Below are 26687 nucleotides of genomic sequence, written 5' to 3' on the forward strand. Positions count from 1 at the left end.
AGAGAAACAGGAAATAACCGCTAATGGTATTGTGATAGGATTCTATGATATTATATGGTAGCTACCTATACTTCTGGTGAACATAGCATAACATATAGATACAAGATACTACTTCACAGCAGTAAGAAGGGCATAATTTCAAAAAATGAAAAATAAAAAAAACATTAAGTGCTGATGAATGATGAGTATGTGGACAAATGGGAAACCTTTTACATACACTGGAGGGAATGTAAAATCATGCAGCCACTGTAGAAAAGTTTGACAGTTTCTCAAAATGTTAAACACAGAATTTTCATATGACCAAGCAATTCCACCACTAGATATATACCTGGAAGAACTAAAACCACAGCCTAACAAAACCTTGTACACAAATATTCAGAGCATTATTATTCATAACAGCCAAAAGTGGAAACAATTTGAATGCTCAACTGAGAAATAAATAAACAAATGTGGTGTATCCTTACAAGGGAATTTTATCCAATCAAAAAAAAAAAAAATGAAGTACTAATACATGCTATATCATGGGTAAACCTTGAGAAAACGTTATACTAAATGAGAGAAGCCAGACACAAAAAGACATATTTTATGATTCTATTTATATGAAACTTTCATAATTGGCAAATATGTAGACAGCAGATTCATGGTTGCTAGGGGTTGAGGAGAGGGGGATTAGGGGAATGACTGCCGAATGGCTATCAGCTTTCTTTTTAAAGTTTTAAAAATGTCCTGGAATTAGATGGCGTTGATGATTGCATAAGAATATAAATACACTCAAAGTCACTAAATTATACATTTTAAAATGGTGAATTTTATGTTGTATAAATTTCACCTCAATTTTTTTAAAAACTTAGGTGAGGTATTTCATCACTCTCACAGACTAGGACGCAACTGAGGCTTCTATACATTGCTGGAGGGCAGAGTTAAAAACTTCAGTAATTTCCCATGGTGTTAAACATTCAGTAAACATATGATCCAGTAATTCCAAGAAAAATAAAAACATATGTCCACAAAAGGACCTGTATACAAATGTTCATACCAGCATTATTCATAACAGTCAGAGGTGAGAAGAAACCATCCAAATATAAATCACCAGGTACACTATATTCACACCATGGGATACTACTCGGTGATAAAAAGGAATAAACTATTGTTACGTATAGCAACATGGATAAATCATAAAAGGTTTATTTTATGCAAAATAATTCAGAGTTACAACATATAAATTATATGACTTCACTTATATTAGGTTGAAATATAGGAAAAACTATGCTAATAGAAGCCAGAGAACTGGTTACCTCTGATGGGATGAGAAAACGGAATGAAGAATGAAATAACCTTCTAAAACAGAAATGTTCTATATCTTGATTTTAGAATAAATTACATGGATATACGTATTTATTAGAATTCATCCTGTATGCTTAAAATGTGTGCATTTTATTGTATATGGATTATTAGGAATACAGAAGTCTCCCCTCATCTGCCAGGGAATACATTTCAAGACCCCCAGTGGATGCCTGAAACCTCATATAGTAACAAAGTCAATGTATACTGTTTTTTCCTATACATACACACCTATCATAGTTTAACTTATAAATTAGGCATATTGAGAAATTAATAATAACTAAAAACAATTATAACAATATACTGTAATAAGAGTTATGTGTATATGGTCCCTTCCTCTTTCAAAAGATCTTATTATACTGTACTCATCCTTCTTGTGATTATGTGAGATAAAATGTCTGTATGATCTGATGAAGTGAGGTGAACGAAGCAGTGTTAGGCTACCACTGACCTTCTGACAACAGATCAGAAGGAAGACCATCTGCTTCTGGACCATGCAGATAAGGGACTACTATATTATAGAAATTTAAAAAATTTACATAAGGAGAATTCTATGGGGTCTTATGTAAACCTTTCTCACTGATCATAGCACACTGTAGGTGCTCAATCAATACATAAGGAAAGAAATGAGATAAATATGTAGACTATTTTATAGTCATGGCCAAATAGTATGTATGTATCCTGTATGACCCTTAAGGAATTTACAATCTAGTTCAGAACATGATATATCACTTACGAACCAGCTCATTATCCTCCTATAGATGCCATAGCAGCCTCTGAATTACACTGTCTCAAGGGAATCCACTTTCAAATTCTGAATCTTCCTATCTTGCTAATTCTCCATTTTTTACCCTTCACTGAGGTTGTGTTCAAGGACTTGATCCACTGAATTTTCCCTGGTTTTCCAGCCCACCCTCACTTGAGACATGGACCACACCTATCAGTGCCACACCTATCTTTTCATATGCTTAGCCTATGAAACTAAAAACATAATCTTCAAAAACCCCTAAATTCTCCAATCCACCAGGATATTGAGATTATAAAATGTGAAAATTAAATTTAAAAGATAGCAAGAGAACACATTTCAAAAGATAATATACCAACAGTTAACAAATGAATCAAATACGAATATTGCTGAAGGCCTCAAATTAGCAGGAGATAAAGGCTCAATCTAAGTTAGGCTTGGTATGAACAGGGAAGAGGAACAGGTGGAGTCTTAAGCAAAAGAAAGAAAATAGGAAAGTGATGACTATTATAGAAGAATGGACAAATTCATTCATTTGCCTAGGCTCTAGAATTAAAAAAAAATTAAATCTGGATATGGGAGAGGTAGTCTGAAAAAGATTAGGCCTCATTTCATAATCACAAAAATTGTAGGGTAGATTGAGCAGATACAGTCTTCATTTACAAATGAGGAAACTGCCTCAGGTAATAAAACTTCTTAGGAATAGAGTCAATACTGAGTGGAATTCATTTCTCCTGATTCACAGCCAAATGTTCATTTAATTAGACCATGATTCTGCTCAATGTTCTACAACTTGGCTTAATAAAACTCTAAACTTTAAAAAAAATTTTTTTAGGGGCGCCTGGGTGGCGCAGTCGGTTAAGCGTCCGACTTCAGCCAGGTCACGATCTCGCGGTCCGTGAGTTCGAGCCCCGCGTCGGGCTCTGGGCTGATGGCTCAGAGCCTGGAGCCTGTTTCCGATTCTGTGTCTCCCTCTCTCTCTGCCCCTCCCCCGTTCATGCTCTGTCTCTCTCTGTCACAAAAATAAATAAACGTTGAAAAAAAAAAAAAAAAATTAAAAAAAAAAAATTTTTTTAATGTTTATTTATTTTTGAGAGAGAGAGAGAGAGAGAGAGAGAGAGAGAGAGAACACGAGCGGGGGAGGGGCAGAGAGAGAGGCAGACACTGAATCCGAAGCAGGCTCCAGGCTCTGAGCTGTCAACACAGAGCCCAACCTGAGGCTTGAACTCAGGAGCAGTGAGATCATGACCTGAGCTAAGGTCAGCTGCTTAACTGACTGAGCCACCCAGGCGCCTCTGCTTAATAAAACTCTTTAAACAAACTTCTCACACACAAATAACCTTGCCCCCTTCCCCATTCAGTTCTTCTTGAATGTATACCCTTCACCTGAAGCATACCCTAAGACATACTGTAGCATAAAGCTTATCATCTTATCAACAGCCTGATTACTGACATGATAGGTAAGGGGGTTTCTATGCATACAGGGCATAGACACATGACCAAATCTTTTCTGTAGCTACTGAAAGATTTGAGCTCCAAAAATATTTTTTTTAAATTAACCTTGAGTTACAGATTAGAAACTTATTAACACCAGTAAAACAGACTTTCTGCTTATTCATAGCTTGTCATTATCACCTATAATGAAGTAAAGGGTGTGTCTAAAACCATATGGTACAACTGTTACTGTTTCCTCATTATTATAAATAAGAAAGGTAACTCAGTTTTCACTAGAACATAAAATGAGCTTCGTTTTTTTATTTTCTTGAATAGAAATATGTTTAAATATTTCCCATATCCCCTAAACTTTCCAAAGACCCTATTTTCCCTTCCTATCACTTTAATTCCCTACACTAATTTTTTTCAAGAGTACACTGAACCTGTCTCCACGTCAAGGCCATTGTTTTTATCTAGTACTTAACCTTAGTCATCTACTGACAGGCCTATTTTTCAAGTCTTGGCCTTCTTGAAATCTTGAAGATGGAGGGGAGCTGGTGTAGAGTTCACCAGAACGATAGCCCTTACTAAGCTCTCTGTGGTACTAGTTAAGCTTTGAAAAATGTTTCATTTCATCCTCATAATATTTCAGAAGTATTAATCACAGCCTTTTCAAAGATTAAAATTAAGGTTCAAAACTACCCAAAGCCAGACAGTGAAGACTACATGAGCCCAATGTTTGTAATTCTGTGACTTCTGGGAAGTTTCGCTCCCAATTCTCTTCCCACCTCTACGACCTTTTCTCCATCTTTCTCACTATTTCATCATGGTCTGCTCATCACTCCTTCTCTTATTTCACATGCCCTCCTGGGTAATGTCATTTCCTCAAATGACTTTCCTTAAATGACTTTAACTGCATTCTATATTCGTGTTTCTCAATCCTAAAGTGTTTAATAAACATAAAAATCTTGTGCTCTTTCTGTAGTTTTACATTTTGGAAACAGGTTGTTTCCCTCAAACAGAAATTCTCATGTTGAATGCTTTGTTCAAACTATACCTCCATCTGCCTCCCAAGATCTGATAACCTCTTCCGCATCACCCTCTGGCTGAGGGTGTCTACGTCTCTCAAACCAATCTTTTCCCTCTCTTCACTACCTTCCCCCACCCCCCTACCCCCTATCTCTCCTACCTTACAAACAAGTATTACCGATTGGTAATATAGTTTCCTGATTCTCTCCCCAGGTCCTTCAACTTAAAGCCATCCACAACTGAACTCTCATTTCCCTTAGCAAACCTGAACCACCTCTTTGTATTCTCCATTTTGGTAAGGGTTATTACAATCTTATGCTTTAAGGTACCTATCGGTGAAACGGTGATATTGGCACTAACCTCCCCGACCTCCACTAGTTCGAAAATCAACCATTATACAATGAGCGACTACTTCGGCCAGAAGTTAATGAATGCAAAATGGTACAAGATTTAATCCTTTTCCTCCTTCACAAGTTTACAAGCAGTAACAAACCCAAAATAATTTTTTTGTGAAGCGTTTTCCCACTTACAAAATTATTTCACTTTACAACATATTTTAATGTAATCCTTTCTGTAATCCCATTATTATCCCCATGTTACAAGTAAAAAAACTGGCACTCAAAGGGATTAGGTAATTTAACCAAAAGTTACACGCTGCTAAGTGGCCGGTCGAGACCCCAAACCCTAAAGCTTGAGATTTCAAATTCCATTTTCTATTACTGTTGAAATAAACTCCACAAAACGAAAACAGAGACCAAATGAGCAGCACACAGTCAAGTACCAAATGGCACAAGGCGACGTGAACTCGCTCTAGGCTGCGAGTCGCCTGGCCCGACCTTCGCTCCGACGCCCCCCTCCCCCCACAGGCTGCTCCCTCCCTGGAAGTCACTCCGCGGCCTGGCCTGTCTCCGGCCTGCTGGGTCGGCGATGACCGCAGGAAAACCTCGCTCCGCGACTCGGGGCGCGCCGGGCAGAGGCTGCCGCTGCCAACCAGCCCGGCCTGGCGGGAGGCTGGGTCCTAGTTCGGCCGCAGCCACCACGCCTCCAGCCTCCGGGACAGCCGACCCGTGGGCAAGGAGCGTACCTGGTGAAGGAGGAAGCTGGAGGGCTAGCGGTCCCGGCAATCTTAGTAGGCGGGAATGACCCTGGTGGAGGGTTGGGCTGGCCACCTGGGCTAACTGCATTCACTACGTTAGGTAAACAAGGAGCCACAAGGACTCCACGGTAGCGGTGGGACCCAAAGCCACCGGCGGAGAGCGGTGACCACTGGCCTGGAAGGCACAGCTATGGGGGAGGGGCGAGGGGCGGAGACGCGGCCCGTGGGGGCGGGGCGCGCAGCGCCAGGAGGCAGGCACGTGGGGGCGCGGCGCGCGGCGTGAGAGAGGGCGGGGCGCGCGTATGGGCGCCGCGGCCGCGTGACGCGTTTTCAAATCTTCAACCGCCGCAGCCCACTCGCTTGTGCTTTACCTCTTCCTCCTCCGCGCCTTGGAGCCGAACCCGGCCCCGGAAACCCGGACGGTAGACGCGGCATCTCTGCTGCGTGGGTGTGGTAGTCTGCGGAAGGGAAGAGGCGACCCGCGGATAAATCGGCCTCGACGCGCTGTGTTTTCGTGGCCGCCCGGCGCGACACTCTCCCAAACCCAGTATGTAGGTGCCGGGCGGCTGCCATGAACTCCGTAGCCATGAGGATCCACAGCAAAGGACATTTCCAGGGTATGAAGCCCCTCCCCCGCCCCCGCAGTCCCTTTAATCCTTCCCTCTCCTCGTGGTTCCACCTTTGATTCTCTAGAGTTCTCCCCCCGGGGGTCTCTGCTCCTTTTCTTTTATGGCTCGTGCGTCCTTCTCTGTGGCCTGAAGGAAGGATCTGTCCAGGGCTTTGCCTCAGAAAGGGAACGGATCCCATCCAGGCCCCTCGCACTGCTCATGCTCTAGCCGCAGCCCCAGATTCCCGGTTGTGCCGTTGATTGTACAACCAGGAAACAATGTGCGGACCCGGGACCTCGCCGAGCCTCGGACAGATGCTGAGACTCAGCTCAGGCCCTTTGAGGCTGCCGCCGAGCCCTCTATTTGAAAGCAGAGGTGTTCGTGGCTTTTAAGTTCCTGATTAAATTGGGTGGCTGTGGGTGGGTTTTTGGTCTTTTTGAATTTATTTATTTTTCACTCATAAAGTTGAGGGATAGTATTTGTATTTCAAATACACCTTGGCTGTTTCAGCATTATAGACAAACAGATTTTCATTTTCGATGACTTTGTATGGTAGGTGCATTGCATCCTCCCAAGGTTTTCTTTTTAATGTGTCTAGTATATGTAGGTAGTACGTGTATAGGAATCTCCCATCTTATGAACGGATTGTATTCTGAAAGTTAATTTTTAAGGCAATTGTTTCAATCTCAGATGCTTTCAGGGGAAATAATGAAGTGAATGGTGATTTGGGTCTTAAAATGTACCATTGAGTTCTTAATATATAGACAAACTCTATAGGAAAGTAACTTTGGCATCTTGAGGATTAGGTCATCGTGGGTAACAGGTTTCTTGTATTGGAAAGTGTTAAACATTTTAAGCCCCAATTTTGAGTGTTCAACAGAATGGCAGATGCTCCATAAATATGTGTGAGTAAATAGCTCATGGAGTTTACATCCTAAGGAGGAAAATCTTTCAAAAGGGTTTTATGTAGTTTCCACCGAAGTACATAAAAATATGAACAAATGCATAAATATTTCCTGCAGATTCAACTTTTGGCTAGAACAATAATTATTTTACAATATCTGTGAAAGTAAGTATGGTATTTTGGTTTTATATTAGGTGGTACTACAAAGAAATATGTTAAAATGCTATTGAGTGGAGGTGCCTAGCTCAGGCGGTTAAAGCCTCTGACTTTGGCTCAGGTCACCATCTCACGGTTCATGGGTTTGAGCCCAGGTTCCGGCTCTGTGCTGACATCTCAGAGCCTGGAGCCTGCTTCTCATTCTGTCTCCCTCTCTCTGCCCCTCCTCTGCTTGTGCGCTCTCTCTCTCTCTCTCTCTCTCTCTCTCTCTCAAAGATGAATAAACATTAAAAATGATTTTTAAAAAAATGCTATTGAGTGTTTAATTGGCGGGATTATAAAGATTTTTTTCTCCTCTGTGGTATAATGTTCTATAAGAAATAATTTTAAAATAGTAGAAATTTTTTTGTCTGTATAAAACATCTAATTCTACGTTTTTTAAACAACAGGTGGAATCCAAGTCAAAAATGAAAAAAACAGATCATCTTTAAAATCTATGAAAACTGATAACAAACCAGAAAAATCCAAATACAAGCCACTAGGGGGAAAAATATTTTACATTGACTTACCTTCTGTCACCATATCTGAAAAACTGCAAAAGGACATTCAGGATCTGGGAGGGGTAAGTCAAAACTATACATTTTGACAAAGGAATAATTTGTGACTAGTACTTTCTGCTGTGAAATCGTTGAAGATACTCATTTTGGGAAACATAATCATGTAATCACCAAGCTTAAAATTTTTATGAGCTGTTTATCATCAATGAAAAATTATTTCTTTTAACCTATTGTAGCATAATAGAACTTTTAGGTTTCTGTGATTAATGTAAAGTTCACGAAGTTTGAGAACTGTGACTCCCTTGGCCTGGTGGGACCTCTGCTTGCGTTCTCATTATTATGTTGGTATGTCCTCCAGAGAGCAGCAGCTCCTTGATTGTGATTTTTTAGGGAGCTACATAAATCTGTCTGGACTAGCATAACAGTAAGAATGTCATATACAGAACAAGGAAAAAAACCTCTACAAACCACAATGAGTTAAAAATAACTCTCAGTGGTAACAGTCTCAACAGAATGAATGTCATTAAGAGAACAATTTTGGGTTAACAATTTTGAAAGCCCTCTTTCCTACCTTACGCTTTGACTAAATGATTAAATAATTAGAAAGTTTGAGGAAAATTCTAAGATTTTCTTAGGAATAAGGTTAACACTGGGCAAATTTTAGCAAGTGAGGTTAAGAAGTCATTAATTTCTTTCCTAATTCGTCCTATTTAAAAAAAGGTTTGTGCTGCACTTTGAGTTTGTTGAGGTTAATACCTTTGAATAAGCGAAAGAATCCTGGCATTTCTAGAACAGAAATTTGCAGAGGAACATGTAACAAGTTTCTTGGAATTGTTTGTTGGTGTGATATTTATTTATCTTTGAAAAGCTGTTCTAGGGGCGCCTGGGTGGCGCAGTCGGTTAAGCGTCCGACTTCAGCCAGGTCACGATCTCGCGGTCCGTGAGTTCGAGCCCCGCGTCAGGATCTGGGCTGATGGCTCAGAGCCTGGAGCCTGTTTCCGATTCTGTGTCTCCCTCTCTCTCTGCCCCTCCCCCGTTCATGCTCTGTCTCTCTCTGTCCCAAAAATAAATAAACGTTGGAAAAAAAAAAAGAAAAAAAGAAAAGCTGTTCTACTTTGTTACTCATGTTATTAAAACATTGTCACATTTGTCATAGCAGTAACGTGTCATAATGACCCTATGACTGCATTCCTAAAGATCATGTCTTATAGGCCTGCCACCTTGGAATAAAGACTCCTTCGTTTTAGATAGTAAGTACTTAAGCATCCAGGGAAGTGAAATGACTGGCCCAGTACAGGATCAGCCTAATTCCCGGACTGAGATGCTACTACACTATTCTGTTCCTTTAGGAATTAATGGCTACAAAGTAGCTTTCTGGTTTAGTTTCACAGCTTTCTCAAATATGAATAACCCATTAACTTACATGATATAAATCAGTGATTTTAGGCTTGTATTTTTAGCAGTAGAACTCTTCAAGCAAAATCATTCACAAGTCCACAGTGTATAAAGCCAGTAAAAAGAAAAACTGTTCTATATAAAACCGCACTTACGGTTAGTGCAGGGATGCTTGCTCTGCCCCCTTTCTCTCTCATTCCTACAGCAGTTCCTGAGGCACTTGCAAGAAACAAGTTTTGGATTAACTTAGGCATTTGATAATAGTTGGGTTTTATACAATTCAAATTTTATCCTAAAATGGTTTGAAGTAGACCAATGAAGTGAAGATTATATTAAGAGCATAAATTTCCAGATTTTTTCCCTCAAGCTGTGGATTTTCAACTAAACTTAACTTATTAACTTTTTTTTAATGTTTGTTTATTTTTGAGAGAGAGAGAGAGACAGAGTATGAGCGGGAGAGGGGCAGAGAGAGAGAGAGAGAGAGGGGAAGACACAGAATCCAAAGTAGAATCTAGGTTCTAAGATGTCAACACATAGCCCGACGAGGGCTCAAACCCACAAACTGCGAGACCATGACCTGAGCCACAGTTGGACTCTTATCCAACTGAGCCACCCAGGTGCCCCTGATTTATTAGCTTTTAAAAAAAAATTTTTATCAAGTTATGATATCTCCCCCACACTATCTTTCCAGTAATTTAGTGATGTCCTGATTTCTGTTCTTAGCACTTTACCATCTCTATAATTAAAAAAAAAAAGAACTTTGGTAATGGTCATCTTTTACATGAACTATAAAAGAATCTTGACCTCTAGACAGTAAGAGTTTTAGGGCTCAACATTAAGGAATATTTAGTTGAATAGATATTCCTTGAAAGGCTGATGCTTTTTAACGCATTTTTTGGGATTACTTACACCCTTTTCATTTTGTAATTGATCTTCAGATTATTACCAGTGGTTTTTTTTCTGTACTTGTCCACTTTATGAATTTGTTTTGTCTACTCTTAATGAAAACATACCCCATTTATCTAGAGAGTACACTTCTGAGACATTCAACCACTGAAAACACAGCAGTGAAGTCTGACCTATTGGGGAAATATCTTCTGGTAGTGGCAAGGAATATAGCTGTTATAAAACCATCTAAAAAGGACATGGAACCAACCACATTTAGGCCCATATTTAAACATTTTGTGCCAAAATAAGGCAGTTGGAGAAGAACAGAGATGTAAGGACAAATGCCATATCATGAACTTTGAGGACAGAGTTCCTTATCTGATGTTCACTGTAACCTTCAGTGACTCAAAAATAAGTTTTGAGTTTACTCTTGAAAAGACCTAAATTCAGCAACAGCTAATAAATTGAAGACTGATGAAACTAAATCAATTCTTTAGGGCATGGTATTAAGTGTTTTGGTAGATTCAAAAATGAGTCTTAAGTCCATCCTGCCTTCAACTTCTGATCTTGGTAGAGATTACATGGGCACAATTAATTGTAACACAACATACAGCGTCAACAGGAGGGAGAAATTACTTCCAATAGAGAAATTTTGGAAGCTGTTTTGCAGACCCAATTTTAACTCTGCTTTGAAGACTGATTATAATTTGGGCATGTGCAAATTCATTACAGAATTGTTTGGTGTCTTTCATATACCAACACTATTTTAGCTGCTGGGGATGCAAAAATAAGTAAGATATACTCTACTGCACTTAGTCTTTGGGAATATGAGACACCTAAATCATTTACAATATAGCATTGTCCGTGTCTAACAGAAATTATGTTGAAATTGTCATTAGAATACAGAGAAGAAAATGATTAACTTTGCCTTCAGAAATCATTGCACAGGTAGAGTTTAACCTAAGGCTTGAAAGTCTAGTAGGAATATACCAGGTAGAGTCAACAAACTAAATAGAGGAAAGAGTATATTTGAAAATTTTTTTTAAGTTTATTCTTGAGAGAGAGGGAGACACAGAATCTGAAGCAGGTTTTAAGCTCCAACCTGTCAGCACAGCCTGACACGAGGCTCTAACTCCCAAACCGCAAGTTCATGACCTGAGCCAAAGTCAGACATTCAACCAACTGAGCCACCCAGGCACCCCTAGGAAAGAGTATGTTTAAAATATGGAGTGCCTGGGTGGCTCGGTTAAGCGTCCAACTCTTGGTTTTCAGCCCAGGTCATGATCTCACGGTTCATGAGTTCAAGCCTGCTTCAGGCTCTGTGCTAACAGCCTGACACCTGCTTGGGATTCTCTCTTTCCCTCTCTCTCTGCCCCCCTCCCCTGCTTGCTTGCTCTCTCTCTCTCTAAATAAACTTTAAAAAAATGAAGCTATATGCATGTTATATGCTAAAATTAATTACCAGTGGGTCAAGGTCTAAACGTAAGAGCTAAAACAAAATATAAGGAAAAGTCTTCATGACATTGGATTTGGAATTGATTCCTTGGATATGAAATCAAAAGCACAGAGAATAAATGAAAAAATAGATAAATTGAACTTCATAAAAATGAAAACGTTTGTGCACAAAAGGATATTATCAAGAGGGCAAAAACGCACAAAATGGGAAGAAAAAGTATTTGCAGATCATGTACCTGGTAAGAGGTTAATATCCAGAATATATAAAGCGCTCCTGTAGCTCAACAACAAAAAACAACCCAGTTAAAACGTGAGTAAAGGACTAAAATAGACATTTCTGTAAAGAAGATGTACCGATGGCTAATAAGCACATGAGAAGATGCTCTACATCACTAATCATTAAGAAGATACAAATCAAAATCACAAGGAGATACCATGTCACATCCATTTGGATGGTCAGTGTCAAAAAAATAAGTTGGCAAAGATATGTGGAATTTGGAACCCTTGTGCACTGTTGGAGTTATAAAATGGTGCAACTGCGTGGAAAACAAGTTATATCCAAAAGATTTGAGAGGAGGGCCTTGAAGAGATATGTTCATAGTGGCATTCACAATAGACAAAAGGTGGAAACAACCCAAATTTTCATCAGGATCAATGGATGAACAAAATGTGGTCTATACCTGCAATGGAATATTATTCAACCTTGAAAAGAGGTGAAATTCTTTTCCATGCCACAGTATGGATGAACCTTGAAAACACTGTCCTAAGCAAAATAACTCAAATACAAAAGAACAAGAACATGATTGCACCAGTATGAAGAATCTGGAATGGTTAAATTCATAGAAACAAAGTAGGACACAGGTTAAGAAGGGCTAGGAAGAGAAAAAAAAAAATGGGGGGGGGGGGGCTTGCTGTTTAATGGACTCAGAATTTCAGCTTAGGATGATGGAAAAGTTCTAAAAGTGTATAGTGGTAATGGTTGTACAACATTGTAAATGTACTTAATACCACTGAATTGTGTACTAAAAAATAGAATAGTCAATTTTACATATACTTTATCACAATTTTTAAAAAATATATAGGAGATTGGGCTTGTTTTGAAAAATTGGAACCTCTGGCAGCACTGAAGCCACATGGTTATGAAAATGAAGAAAGCATTTGATGTGTAAATTGTGAATTTATATTCCTGCTGGCACTTGTAGGCATTTGAGTTTATAATCCCTGGAATTAATAAATGTGAATATCTTATTTACTAGTTGATGAAATGTTGCTCAGAAAAAAAGGAAATAGTGATTTACATCTAGCCACTGGTATAAGCAGCAGATTCTGCTTAATGCTTAGATGGAATTAATTCATGTTACATATTTTGCTGTTTTTATTGTTACTTCCATTTATGTTGTAAGATCCTATAGAAATTAGATACAGCTTTTTAAAATATTTTAGAAATTTTTCATTTATGGAAGTAGTTAATGATTGATAGTATTTATGTCTACTTTAATTTTCCTGTCCTTGGATGGGAATGATCTTTGATAATGTTGACATTTGGTACCTGCATTTATAAATTCAGGCATTTAAACAGTGGTTTTCAAAAATTTTAGTAGGGTAATTGTCTTTGACCTTAGACTCAAAGGGTAAAGATCCCCTCGTATGCGTAAAGATGTTATAATTGATTTTGAGCTATACTGTCAAGTATGATAGCCATCTGGCACACGGGGCTATTTAAATTTAAGTAAAGTTTAAAATTCTGTTGCTTGGTCACATGAGTTACATTTGTTACGTTTTAAGTACTCAGTAGCCAAATGTGGCAAGTTGGCTACCATATTGGACAATATGCTGGTAAAGAACATTTTCATTATTGTATTAAGTTCTACTGAACTGTAGTGCTTTAGAGGATGGACTTGAGTCACAATACCTATGTTCAAGTTCTGTTATTTACTGCTGTTGTAACCTGCAGCAAGTCACTTAACTTCTCAGTTTTCTTCTCCACAAAATGTGGATATTAGCAATATTAGGACCATGGAGTTGTTGTGGATTAAACTAATTGGGATATATAAAGTACTTAAAAATAGTATCTAGCCCATGCTGGTTGTTATTGGAGCTCCCATTGTACTTGCTCAGAACTCATAGTCAGAAGAACACCTTATAAAAACCCCCAATTTACAAATTAAAAAAATTTTTTTTTAATGTGTTATTTTTTGAGAGAGATAAAAGAGTGTGAGCAGGGGAGAGGCAGAGAGAGGGAGACACAGAATCCAAAGCAGGCTTCAGACTCTCAGCTGTCAGCACAGAGCCCGATGTGGGGCTGGAACCCATCAGTCATGAGATCATAACCTGAGCCAGTTGGACCCTTAACTGACTAAGCCATCAAGCGCCCCTACAAATTATTACAACGTATCAAATTTGCATTTTATACTAAAAATATGAAACAGTCTATGGTTTATATGGCTTATTTGAAAATACTTTGGTTTCCTTTAGCGAGTTGAAGAATTTCTCAGCAAAGATATCAGTTACCTTATTTCAAATAAAAAGGAAGCTAAATTTGCACAAACGTTGGGAAGAATTTCTCCTGTACCAAGTCCAGAATCTGCATATACTGCAGAAACCACCTCACCTCATCCCAGCCATGATGGAAGTTCTTTTAAATCTCCAGATTCAGTAAGTATCTTACATTCACAAAGGCCATAGCTGGAGGATCTCATGATTTTCAAGAGACTGACAGTCGAGTTCACTTAGGTAGAATATCTACATTGTGTGTGGCTTTCCAGTCTTTTTTTTTTTTTTAATGTTTATTTTTGAGAGAGAGATAGAGTACTAGTGGGGAAGGGACAGAGAGAGGGAGACAGAGCATCTGAAGCAGGCTACAAGCTCTCAGCACAGAGCCCCAACATAGGGCTTGAACCCACAAACTGCGAGATCATGACCTGAGCTGAAGTCAGTCGCCTAACCGACTGAGTCACCCAGGCACCCCAATAAAGTTATTGTCTTGAAGTATGGTGATTTTTCTCCTAATACTTATGCAGTCATGCTCGGCTAAAATAATAGCTTTGCATTTGGGGATGACTTTTATTTTGAAGAGTAATTTACAACTAAAAGTAACAGTAGATCATTATTTAAAGAAGAAACGGAAACTTTTTGTTTGCTTCACAGTGTTAGTAAGCAAACAAAGATTCTGTAGGCCAAATCCGGCCTGCCACTTGTTTTTTACAGCTTATGAGCATGGTTTTTATATCTTTAAATGCTTGGGCAAAAATCTAAAGAATATTTTGTGACAAATTTAAATTCAGATGTCATTGTACATAAAGTTTTATTGAAATACAACCAGTCCTGTTTGTTTACAAATTGAGTTTCCTATATAGGAAGTATTGGATAATTGGAGCAGATACTATATGGCCTGTAGAGCCTAAAACATGTACGATTTGGCCCTTTACAGAAAAAGTTTGCCAGTCTCTGTTTTAGTTATTTAGTTATCTCTAGTACTCTGTTGACAGTAAGTTTGAAGATTATAGTCAAGGATAAATTGTGGAAGGAGAAAAAACAAATACAAAGAAGGGGAAAAAATTCCAGGAGGGCTCATGCATTTTTTCACTTTAATGCTTTTTTGCAGGAATCAGATTATATACTAGCGAAGGGTTCCAAATGAACTGTTGCTCATAGCATTTCAATTGCATCTCCAGTATTTAAAATGTGAAATACCACGTAAAGACAACATATACAATTGATATTCTTAGATCTTCATTTTAATAGGGAATTAGAATCTAAACTTAGTTTTTAATTATAGACAATTTCAGAAGAATCTAGCTATTTTATTTTTAATGTTTAATAGAATTTACTACAAAACTAACCTATGGTCTCATTTAATTGTTTAGTTGCTCTATCAAGAAAAGAAGCAAACTTTAATAGATCTTATTCCCAAGACTCTAAGGAACTCACTTTTACTGTACATTTATTGTGTTGATAGTCTGTAATAGTTGTACAGATACCTTTCATTTATTTTTGATATTTTGTTATTAAAATTTATAAATTGTATCTATTTATTTTAGCTATTTTTAAATTTTTTCCCAATGAGGCATTATGTTATAATGTTTAACGTTTGATCTCTGGTCTTTTTATAGGTGTGTTTGAGCAGAGGAAAATTATTAGTTGAAAAAGCTATCAAGGACCATGTAAGTATGAAATTTAAAAACTGACAGTATTTATTCTGTTATTAAAAATTCAAGTGGAAATGGAGATGTTCCCCAAATCTTCCTTTCCTAATTTTAAGTAGGAAAAGCGTAAATATCAGCATGTATCTAGTTTTACAAAGAACAGAATCTACTTTTCATGAAGAAACATCTCCATCTTGTGGCCTTTTAAAATATTACTGCAGACGTATGAAGCTTATGGCATTTTTGTATTTTTAAATGAAATTTCTTGAAACTGTTAATTGGAAGGCTACAGTGGGATTAATCGTGAAGTATATGGGAATATATTAAACAGGGTTGATTTTGGAAATCGCAAAATAAAAACTGGTGTACTCTTTGCCCTTGTAACTGTGTATGTTACTAAATACCCACCTCAGTGACATTAACCCTCAAATAATTTTTAAAATTTAGCTCATTTAAGTTAGTAATTTTCTAGAAAAACTATCAAACCTTTTTTATTTTACAGGATTTTATTCCTTCAAATAGTATATTATCAAATGCCTTATCATGGGGAGTAAAAATTCTTCATATTGATGGTAAGGATTTTATCAATTTTTTGGCAATATTTGTTAAAAGTATTAATTTGTACCCCTTGGTTCCTAACTTTAGGTAGGAAGTATTCTGATAGCAAGAGGTCCTATAATGACCTATAATGAAAGAATTTCATTTTTTAGGTGAAAGAATTACCTAAATCTAGTAGTAAGAAAATAGCAGTGCTTAACTCTAAAGATGAAAATGCTAATCTTAAACTTTTTTTTTTAATGAAGACATTAGATACTACATTGAACAAAAGAAAAAAGAATTATATTTACTCAAGAAATCAAGCACTTCTGTAAGAGATGTGGTATGTTATTTTCCTTAATTTTTAAACTAATCACAGTGATCAAGGTTGGTTTTTATTTATCTATAAATTATTCTTGCCAAGTAGAAAATATTACTTGCCAGCAAAGGTAAGCCTTTGTACTGTTTCCATCTTTCTGTTACTTGAATAAGGTATTATGTATCATTTAACTTTAGGATTACTCCTGAGGTAAAAGTTGTTCCTGGGAGGCTGGCATAGTTGTATTTATTTTTGGTTGCTTCTTTGGCTGCTGTTGCTTTTTATTAGATACTCTTGTTCAGTTCTGAAGGAAAACATAATTAGCTTATTGCAGGAGAAGCTTCTAATATATATAATTTATTTCTTTGGTGAACATAAATAGGAAATGTGTTTACTTTTCAACTGCTCTAGATAGCATTATGACAAAATCTTGTTATGCACTGTGGCTTTCTGGCCTGAATTCACAATATTTGCTAATTGAGTGCATTAGGCATTGCAGTGTTAGACCTAATGTTTCCATATCTTGTGTCTTCCCTTTTCAAAAACTAGCTTCCTCCTTAGAGCCTTTATACCAAACCAGGGCTTTTCCATCCTTTAAAATAAGTATAATAAAACTTACCTCTTTTGATCTCTATCCTTGCCTGATAACCATCCAGTCTTTTTATCATCTAAACTCAAATCTCCACTTTCATACTTCCCATTCACTCTTTAGCCTATGAAGTATAAAACTGCAGACTGATTTGCCAAATGGAGTTAACACTTTTTTTTTTTTTTTAATGTTTATTTATTTTTGAGACAGAGACATACACAGAGCTGTTAGCACAGAGCCTGACGTGGGGTTTGAACCCACAAGGTGTGAGATCATGACTTGAGCTGAAGTCATACGCTTAACCAGCTGAGCCACCCAGGCACCCCTGGAGTTAACACTTTTTAAAACCAGTCATATTGGTTCTGTGAGCTTTTGTTCATCTCCTTTTTAGTTTACCTGTTTTCTTCTGGAACTCATCATCTCTCATTTTTCTCACAGTTCTCATACCAGTGTATTCTTTTGTGATCTGCTTTTTCTTCGTCAATCCTTAAATGATTAAAATATAAAAGGAAAATTTTATAGAAGAGTATATGTATAAACACATGTAGACATAAATAGGCTGGCATGTTAGGGAAATTTTCTGAAATCAAATGCACCTTGATTTTTGTGTGGGAGAATGATAAATGATGAAGCAGGAAAAATTACGAAGTTCAGATAGGACCTTGCACATTGTATAAAGGAGTTAGAGTTTATTTGGAAAGGTTTGGAAAATTACTGAGATTATTAATAGGAGAGGAACCTAGTTGAATAGATAGGAAAGGTCTGGTTGCCAGTAAAGCATGTTTGCTGGTAATAGTGACATTGGGACAGTGACTTTTAAACTCTTCTGAACACAGTTTTCAATAAGAAACATATTTTACATCATGAGTATTCCATATATGCCTGTTATGTGCAAAGATACCTAAAGTCTTAATGAATTTTATATTTTTAATAAGTTTACATTTGTATAAGATAGGAACAATTTGCAGAAAGTAACAAATAGTTTACTTAATACTTAATGCTTTGAATGTCTTATTTACAAGTGATAAAACAAACCTCCAAATGGCTATTTCCAAATTTTAAAAAATTATGGGTGAATATACCTTAATTGAAATATGCTAAATAGCATTAAGCTACCTTTACTGTTCTTTACAGAGTTTTTGGATGGTATATAGAAACAAATATGAAAATGTAAACTCACAAGGACATTATGGTCTCTGAATACACAAACGTATTTCTGTCTACATGCAGTGTATTTAAGTACATATCTGAAACAAGTTTCATGAAATAGTATTTACCCTTAATGTGATTTATGCCAGTATTTCAATAGTATTGTATTTTCGTTTGTAAAAAATACTAGTCACAACTCTTAAGTTGATATTAACCTGCTAATAGGTCATGGTTCATAGTTTAAAAAGTATTCAGGGATATTTTGTTTACACTTACAACCCTCAATATTCAACAGATATTCAGTCCTGTTATGGGCCCGGCACTAGGGGTTGTTGCCCTGGTGAAACAAGAAAAACAATGAAAGTGTGATAAAATAGCTGTGAAACAGATCTTTTCTCTCAAAACAAAAAGGAAAAGAATACCAAATTTATCTGTAGTCCAGGATGTATACTTGTCAGGGATTGATTGATTGATTGATTGTATGTATGTAAGAAATTTTGTTTGTATATGAGAAGAAAATGTTTCTGGAAAATTTGGCTTGCCAAGTACTAAAGTTGAATGAATGCATTTTGCTCCACTATTTAAAGTGCTTGGAGTTTTTTTTCTTTTCTCGGTTTACTTGAAATTTTGGGGAGTGTGTGTGTGTGTGTACATGTACATATACACATACATATGTACATGAGGAATATTGGTCTTCTTTTTCTGTTTTGATGTCTTTGGTTTTAGCGTCAGGGTAATTCTCTCCTCAAATGCTGGGATGTATTTCCACTTTTATTTTCTAGATGGGTTTTTGTAGAGTCAGTTTTATTTCTTAAATGTTTGGTAGAATTTACTAGTAAGGTTATCTAGGTCTGGAATTTTCTTTTGAAAATCGCCAACTATGAATTCAATTTCTTTATTAGATAAAAGAAATCCAGGTTATTTCTTCTTGAGTGTATTTTGGTGTTTGGAATTTGTACTTCCTGTCTAAGCTGTCAAATTGATGGCAAAGGTGTTTGTAATATTCCCTAATTAAGCTTTTAATGTCTATGGAGTCTGAATGAGGTTTCATCTTTCATTCCTGAGATCATTATTACATTTTTTCTTCATCAGGATAGAGTTTTATCAATTTTTTTTTTTTTAATTTTTTCAACGTTTATTTTATTTTTGGGACAGAGAGAGACAGAGCATGAACGGGGGAGGGGCAGAGAGAGAGGGAGACACAGAATCGGAAACAGGCTCCAGGCTCTGAGCCATCAGCCCAGAGCCTGACGCGGGGCTCGAACTCGCGGACCGCGAGATCGTGACCTGGCTGAAGTCGGACGCTTAACCGACTGCGCCACCCAGGTGCCCCGAGTTTTATCAATTTTATTAATCTTTTCAAAGAACTAGCTTTGCTGTAAATTTTTTTTGAGCTCTGCTTTACTGCATTCCCACGCAATTTATATAGAGCTTTATATACACATATATGTGGGTGTGTGCGTATGTGTATATAATATATATGTTTATGATATGCATCAAATATGTATAATATATATGGTATTTATGGGTATAGTATACATACACTGTTTTGGAGCAGCTGTAGGTTCATAGTAAATTTGAGTAGTAGGCAGATATTCCCACATACCCCTTGCCTCTCAGTATACACACAGCCTCCCCCGCTATCAACATCCTGCACTACAGAGGTACATTGATTATAAATTGATGAATCTTTATTGATAAGTCATCATCACTTAAAGTCCATAGTTTACGTTAGGGTTCATTCACTCTTGATGTACATTCTGTAGGTTTGCACAAATGAATAGTGACATGTATCTTCCATCACAGTATCATACAGAGTAGTTTCTCTAAAAATGCTCCATCTATTCATCTCTCTCTCCCTCCTCGTAACTACTGATCCTTTTTCCATAGTTTGGCTTTTTCCATAATGTCATATTTGGTATCATATAGTATGTAGCCTTTTCAGATTGGTTTCTTCAGTTGGTAATAGGCTTTTAAAGTTTCTCCATGTCTTTTCATGACTTGATAGCTTTTTTATTTTAATTGCTGAATAATTCCATTGCCTGGATTTGCAACTTTACTCATTCACCTTCTGAAAGACATCTTGGTTGCCATGTGCAGGGTTTTGTTTGGACCTTAGTTTTCAACTCATTTGGATAAATACCAAGGAGTATAATTGCTGGATTAGATGGTAAGAGTATGTTGAATTTGGTAAGAAGCTGCCAAACTGTCTTCCAAAAGGATTCTACCATTTCACATTTCCACTAGCAATGAATGATTGCTGTTTTAATTCTTTTATGGTCAGAACACCCACTTTGTGTGATTTCAGTTCTTTCAAGTTTGTCAAGGTTTGTATCATTGTCCAGAATATAGTCTCTTAATGCAAGTTCCATGTGCACTTAAAAAGTGTATATTCTGCAATTAATAGATGGAATGTTCTTTTTTTTTTTTTTTTTTTTTTTTTTAAGTTTACTTATTTTGTGAGGGGCAGAGACAGAGCAACTAGAGGAGGGGCAGAGAGAGAGGAGACAGAATCCCAAGCAGTATCTGTGCTGTCAGTGCAGAGCCTGACATGGGGCTCAAACCTACAAACTGGCTCAGACCTACAGACCGTGAGATCATGACCTGAGCTGAAACCAAGAGTTGATGCTTAACCAGCTGAGCCACACAGGCCACCCCAATAGGTGGAATATTCTTTAGATGTCAAATAGGTCAAATTGTATAGGTTTTCTGTATCCATACTGATTTTTTGTCTTATTCTAGCCATTACTGAAAGTGAGAGGAGTACTGAAGTTGCCAAGTATAATGTGAATTTGTGTATTTTTCCTTCCAGTTCTGTCACAATTTTTGACTCATGTATTTTGAGTCTTCTTAGATGTATACACGTATATTATTCTTATGTTTTCTTTGTGAATTATCTTATCATATGTCCCTCTATCCCTATTAGTAAGTAACCTTATTGTTATATAATGTCCCTGTGTCCCTGTTAGCATTTCATGTTCTGAAGTCTCTGTGTCTGAAACACTATTGCCACTTTTTTCCTTTTTTTATTACTATTAATTTTTTTTTAACATTTATTTTAGAGCGAGAAGGAGACAGTAAGAGCGGGGGAGGGACAGAGTGAGAGGGAGGCACAGAATCTGAAGCAGGCTGCAGGCTCTGAGCTGTCAGCAAGAGCTTGATGTGGAGCTCTATCCCATGATCCGCAAGATCATGACCTGAGCAGAAGTCAGACACTTAACTGAGCTACCCAGGTGTCTCCAGCTTCCTTTTGATTAGTGTTTGCATGCTCTTTTTTATTCCTTCTCCATTTACATATCTGTGTGTTTTTTAAATGCGTTTCTAATAGATATTTGGAACTTGTCTTTTTATTAAATCTGCCAATGTCTGTCTTTTAATTGGCATGTTTTTAATGATTTCTACTTAGTAATTATCAGTATTGTTTAATTTAGGCCTAGTAAGTATACTAATGTTTTTCTCTTGGTGTTCTCTGTATTTTATTTCTCTGTTTCTCTATTTTCTGCTGCCTTTCAGATTGTTGGAAAATTTATCTCTTGGCTTTTTGACCATATCCATTTTTTTTGTTTTTGTTTTGTTTTTAGTTGTTGCTTAGGATTTAAACTATACCTATGTAACTTTTCATAGTTTATTTAGAGTTAGCATTTTACCCTTCAAATAAAATGTAGAAGGCTTAAGACTTTTTGAACCCTTTTATCCTCCCAAACCAATTTTTGTGGTATGTTTTGTTAGATTTGCATTTTTTGAAAAACCCACCAGTTTTACCCTTTTAGCTCGAAAAAGTCATATAGAGGAGAGTGTGAGAATGTTTTTATTTTGCTTTCATTCCTGTAAGATCTTTTCACTGGATAAAGAACTATGAATTAATTTTTTTTTTTTTTTTTTTTTTAATTTCAGGGGCACCTGCGTGGCTCAGTTGGTTAAGCATCCTACTCTTGATCTCAGCTCAGGTTGTAATCTCACAGTTCGGTTTGTGAGATAAGCCCCGCTTCGGCTCTGCATTGGCAGTGTAGAGCCTGCTTGAAATTCTCTCTCTGCCCTTCCCCTGCTTGTGTGCACTTGTGCACATGGTCTCTCTCTCAAAATAAATAAACTTAAAAAAATAAATAAATAAAAATTCTTTATTTTAGTACTTTTATTTATTTTTTTTTTAACGTTTATTTATTTTTGAGACAGAGAGAGACAGAGCATGAATGGTGGAGGGGCAGAGAGAGAGGGAGACACAGAATCAGAAGCAGGCTCCAGGCTCTGAGCCATCATCCCAGAGCCTGACCTGGGGCTCAAACTCATGGACCGCGGGATCATGACCTGAGCTGAAGTCGGATGCTTAACCAACTGAGCCACCCAGGCGCCCCTTTATTTTAGTACTTTTACAGATGTTCTACAACTATCTTGCTTCCACGGATTTTGATGAAAAATCTGGAGTCATTCGATTGTTGTTTTCTTATATATAATGATCATTTGTCTCTATGTACTTCCAAAATTTTTAATTTATCTTTGGTTTTCAACAGTTTGTGTTATGCCTCAGCATGGTTTACTTTGAGATGATTCTGTTTGTTGTTCACTAAGCTTCTGAAATCTATAAACTTAATGTTTGGGAAGTTTGAGCTATTTTGTTAAACTTGTTTTTCTTCATTCTGTTTCTTCTATTTCTTTATCTCCAGTAACACTAATTTTAGACCTTTTTTTGTTAATTATAGTAGAATACAAACAAGGTGCTTATTGGGTCCCTGAGAGACTGTTCATTCCCCCGCCCACCTTTTTTTCCCTCTGTTCTTCTAAGTAAAGATTTTTATTGATGTCTTCCAATTCTCTGACACTTCAGTGGATCATCTGTGTTTTTAAGCCCATCCAGTTAATTCCAAATCATGTATTTTTCACTTCTACATTTGATTATTTTTAAATAGTTTGTCTTTTTGCAGAGAACTTGTATTTTCCCATTCATTTTAACTGTGTTTACCCTTAAAGTCTTTCTCTGATAATTTTGACATTGGGAACATCTTGGGGTTGGCATCTGATTGTCTTTTTCCCTCAAGAATTGATCATGTTTTTACTGATACTTAATATGTCAAATAATTTTTGATTTATATTAAATATTGCAAATTTATGTTGTATAGACTTCCAGAGCTATTACAGTACTCTGGAGAATGCTGATTTTGTTGCTGTCGTGATTGGGGGTTTTGTGTGTGTGATTGTTTTAGCAAACATTTGTCAAGTTTTGTTCAAACTATCAGTTCTGTCTCAATTTCTGTACATAGCACTTCCAGTCTCCGTTTTGGTTTTCAAAGATTTGTATGCAGCTGTTTGTTCTGCACATGTATCACTTATAGGTTAGTCAAAGGCTTGGGCAGTGTTTAAATCTTAGTTCTATTTTCAAAGCCTTGAAGTTAAGCCTAACACCTATTTTGGATATATATAGGTAATTAGGGATCCCTTTCTCCAACTTGCTACTTTCTGCAGTCTACCCTTCACTCTCCAGCCTACAATGGCCCTTTCCCTTGTTCTTATGTTTAGAAAGTCAGGATTTCTCAATTTTAGTTGCCTATGGCACCTACAACTGCAGTTTGATAACTGGAATCCACCCTGAGGTAGAACTGTGGGAGAAAAGGAAAAAATAGTCCATGGATTTCCTTTGTACTCTTGGGACTACAGGAAATATGTGGTTTATATAGAAGTTTTAGCCACTGGCTCCACTAATTGCTGCCAACTCTGTGATTAGAGGTTACATTGTGAGATAAAGGGGAGGATGGGAAGTGTAGTCCCTTAAAGGTGGCCTAAGTTTTGGATTCTTTCTACAGTACGTCTGCTTTTATTTACTTTTCTGTTCTCCTGTAGTTGCTTATTGTATTTTATCCAGAGTTTTACTTGTAATCAGGGGGATTGATTAACCATATTGAACATATTCCACCTTGACAGGAATTGACAGACTGTAATATTTCAATAATTCCTTTGTTCATTCTATCACAAATGTTTTGTTGAGTAAAGGCATAAAAATAACTTACAATGACTTTTAGATTATTTCATTAATTGTACCTTTTCCTCATTGGTTGATTTCTTTCTGTGAAGACAAAAACAATTATAGCTAGAATGCAAGGTATTTTGGGGGTGCATTATAAAAGTGAGCTTGTATTATGTTCACTGTTTCATGTCTTTGGTTGAGTTGCTTTTTAAAAGCAAGCTTCTCGGGGCGCCTGGGTGGCGCAGTCGGTTAAGCGTCCGACTTCAGCCAGGTCACGATCTCGCGGTCCGTGAGTTCGAGCCCCGCGTCGGGCTCTGGGCTGATGGCTCAGAGCCTGGAGCCTGTTTCCGATTCTGTGTCTCCCTCTCTCTCTGCCCCTCCCCCGTTCATGCTCTGTCTCTCTCTGTCCCAAAAATAAATAAACGTTGGAAAAAAAAAAATAAATAAATAAAAGCAAGCTTCTCTCCGCCCCCCACCCCCCCCCCCCACCAAAACTACAATAATCACCCTTTTTTATTTAATACTTTCCCTGTATGATGGTCTTCAGGATAAAAAGAGCCATTGCAGTTGCCATTGTCACAGTACTTTCAAATCCAGTGTTTTCACTTTTTTTCTTTTTTTTTTCTTTTTAGGGGAAAAGAGTAGGTATTGGTACACAGAAAGCAAGAAGTAAGTATTTTGATATCCTTAAGTGTGTTTGATTTGCCTTTAGAAAATAGAACATATAAAACTCCTCTGAAAAATCATGTAATCAACACTTCAGGGAACTCGTTCAGTAGGTCTTAGCCTTTTTTAGGATATGGACACCTATGGTAGTCTGGTGAAACTTATGGACCCCTTTTCAGAATAATGTTTTTAAAAACATTTGAAAAATTATTAGATTACTGAGAAAGTCAGTAAATGAAATTCAGTTGTCAGAATATTTTGAGTCATGAAATCATGATATACTTGATTTTTTTTACACATTAAAAATGAGTTCTAGCAGTGATTCTAATTGCTATTGTAATTTTGCAGTGGTAAGCTATCAGTGGTGCTTTCGAATATCTGTAATAACTAATATGAAAGTATTTCTTTTATTCAGTATCAGAATTACAGGCACTGCTAATACCACTGTGATCCTGTTCCTTATGTGCATAACTGGAGGAAATGTTAAATTTTGGTTAGAGATCAGTGAAAATAAAAGTTGAAATTTTTTCCTGTTTTAGCTCATTATTCTCCTGAATTCTATTCATAGATCTTTTGGGGGATCCCTTCAGTTTAAGAATCTCAGGATATAGACAGAACTTCTGGTATTTTGGAAATGGGCTGGTATTGTAAAATATCTCACCTGAGGCTTAAAACTTTGAGTTGAAATGAAATGGATAATGGATATAGATGGTCCTCAATTTACAATGGTTTGGCTTATAATTTTCCATCTTTACAATGTTACAAAAGTAATACACATTCAGTAGACATCGTACTTCACATTTTGAATATTGACCTTTTCCCGGGCTGGCAGTATGCCATACAATACTCATGACGGGCAACGGCAGGGAGCTGCAGCTCCCATTCATTTACGTGGTCGTAAGGGTAAACAACCAGTATGCTTAAAACCATTCTGTTTTTCACTTTCAGTATAGTTTTCAATAAATTACATCAGATAGTCAGCATTTTATTATAAAATTGGGCTTTGGGTTAGATGATTTTGTCCAACTATAAGCTAATGTAAGTGTTCTGAGCATGCTTTAAGTTAGGCTAGGGCTAAGCTATGATGTTTGATAGGTTAGGTGCATTTTCATCTTAAAATATTTTCAACTTAAAATGGGTTTATTGAGGTGTATCCTGATTGTAAATTGAGGACCTGTACATAGTTGGGTGGGATTTTTAGCCAGAGTATTTTTTTTTAATTTCTTGGATTTATACATATCTAATAATAATGTTTTGTTTGTTCTCAAGCAGGTAGACTTAAAAAACCTTTTGTAAAGGTGGAGGATATGAGCCAGTAAGTATCTAAGTTCAGTTAAAAGAAAAAAAATCTAATTAATTAAGCTATCTCCACTAATAGTGTTAGGTCTCTTTGTTAGAGTTATACTAATAGGCAGGTGCACAAGTTGGAGAAAGTAGTGTTAATTAATTTTTGCTCAAAAATTAAGCAATTTTTAGCTTAATTTAGTTTCAGTATGTTGTAGATGATAATTCCTTGAAATATTTGGTTTAGAGCAGTCATGAAACCAGCTCATTTTTTAATATTTCAAATAATGATTTGCTAGCTAAATGCAGTACCTAATGATTTAGAAATACTGTTTAAAGATTGCTTCTACTTTGTGAAAAATAAATTATTAGGTAATATTTGGAAGTACAAAATCTGAGAATAACCTTTAGTAGTTTTCTTGAACTCATTCTGA

General features: G+C 36.8%; 2 protein-coding genes across 6 annotated transcripts in view; one reads left to right on the top strand and one right to left on the bottom strand.

The window, feature by feature from the left end:
• SLC25A40 (solute carrier family 25 member 40) overlaps window positions 1–5861 on the bottom strand; it is a 66787-nt gene extending 60926 nt beyond the window's left edge. For 2 of the 3 annotated variants that reach the window (XR_006716265.1, XR_006716264.1), the window contains exon 1: window positions 5634–5848. The gene's annotated coding sequence lies outside the window, so the exon portion shown is untranslated. Of the gene's footprint in view, window positions 1–5633 lie in introns of all 3 variants that reach the window. The other variant, XM_045494706.1, reaches the window with a different exon arrangement.
• Window positions 5862–5937: 76 nt separating this feature from the next.
• The window catches only part of DBF4 (DBF4 zinc finger), a 31910-nt gene continuing 11160 nt past the window's right edge, over window positions 5938–26687 (top strand). The window contains exons 1-8 of one of the 3 annotated variants that reach the window (XM_045494710.1): window positions 5938–6262; window positions 7763–7935; window positions 14084–14263; window positions 15721–15771; window positions 16256–16325; window positions 16557–16633; window positions 24936–24972; window positions 26239–26284. In XM_045494710.1, the coding sequence (XP_045350666.1) occupies window positions 6217–6262; window positions 7763–7935; window positions 14084–14263; window positions 15721–15771; window positions 16256–16325; window positions 16557–16633; window positions 24936–24972; window positions 26239–26284 (680 nt within the window). In that variant the 5' untranslated portion in view covers window positions 5938–6216. Of the gene's footprint in view, window positions 6263–7762; window positions 7936–14083; window positions 14264–15437; window positions 15546–15720; window positions 15772–16255; window positions 16326–16556; window positions 16634–24935; window positions 24973–26238; window positions 26285–26687 lie in introns of those variants that run through there. The other 2 variants (XM_045494711.1, XM_045494712.1) reach the window with 2 other exon arrangements.

This window comes from Leopardus geoffroyi, chromosome A2, assembly GCF_018350155.1.
Source record: "Leopardus geoffroyi isolate Oge1 chromosome A2, O.geoffroyi_Oge1_pat1.0, whole genome shotgun sequence".
NCBI lineage: Eukaryota > Metazoa > Chordata > Mammalia > Carnivora > Felidae > Leopardus > Leopardus geoffroyi.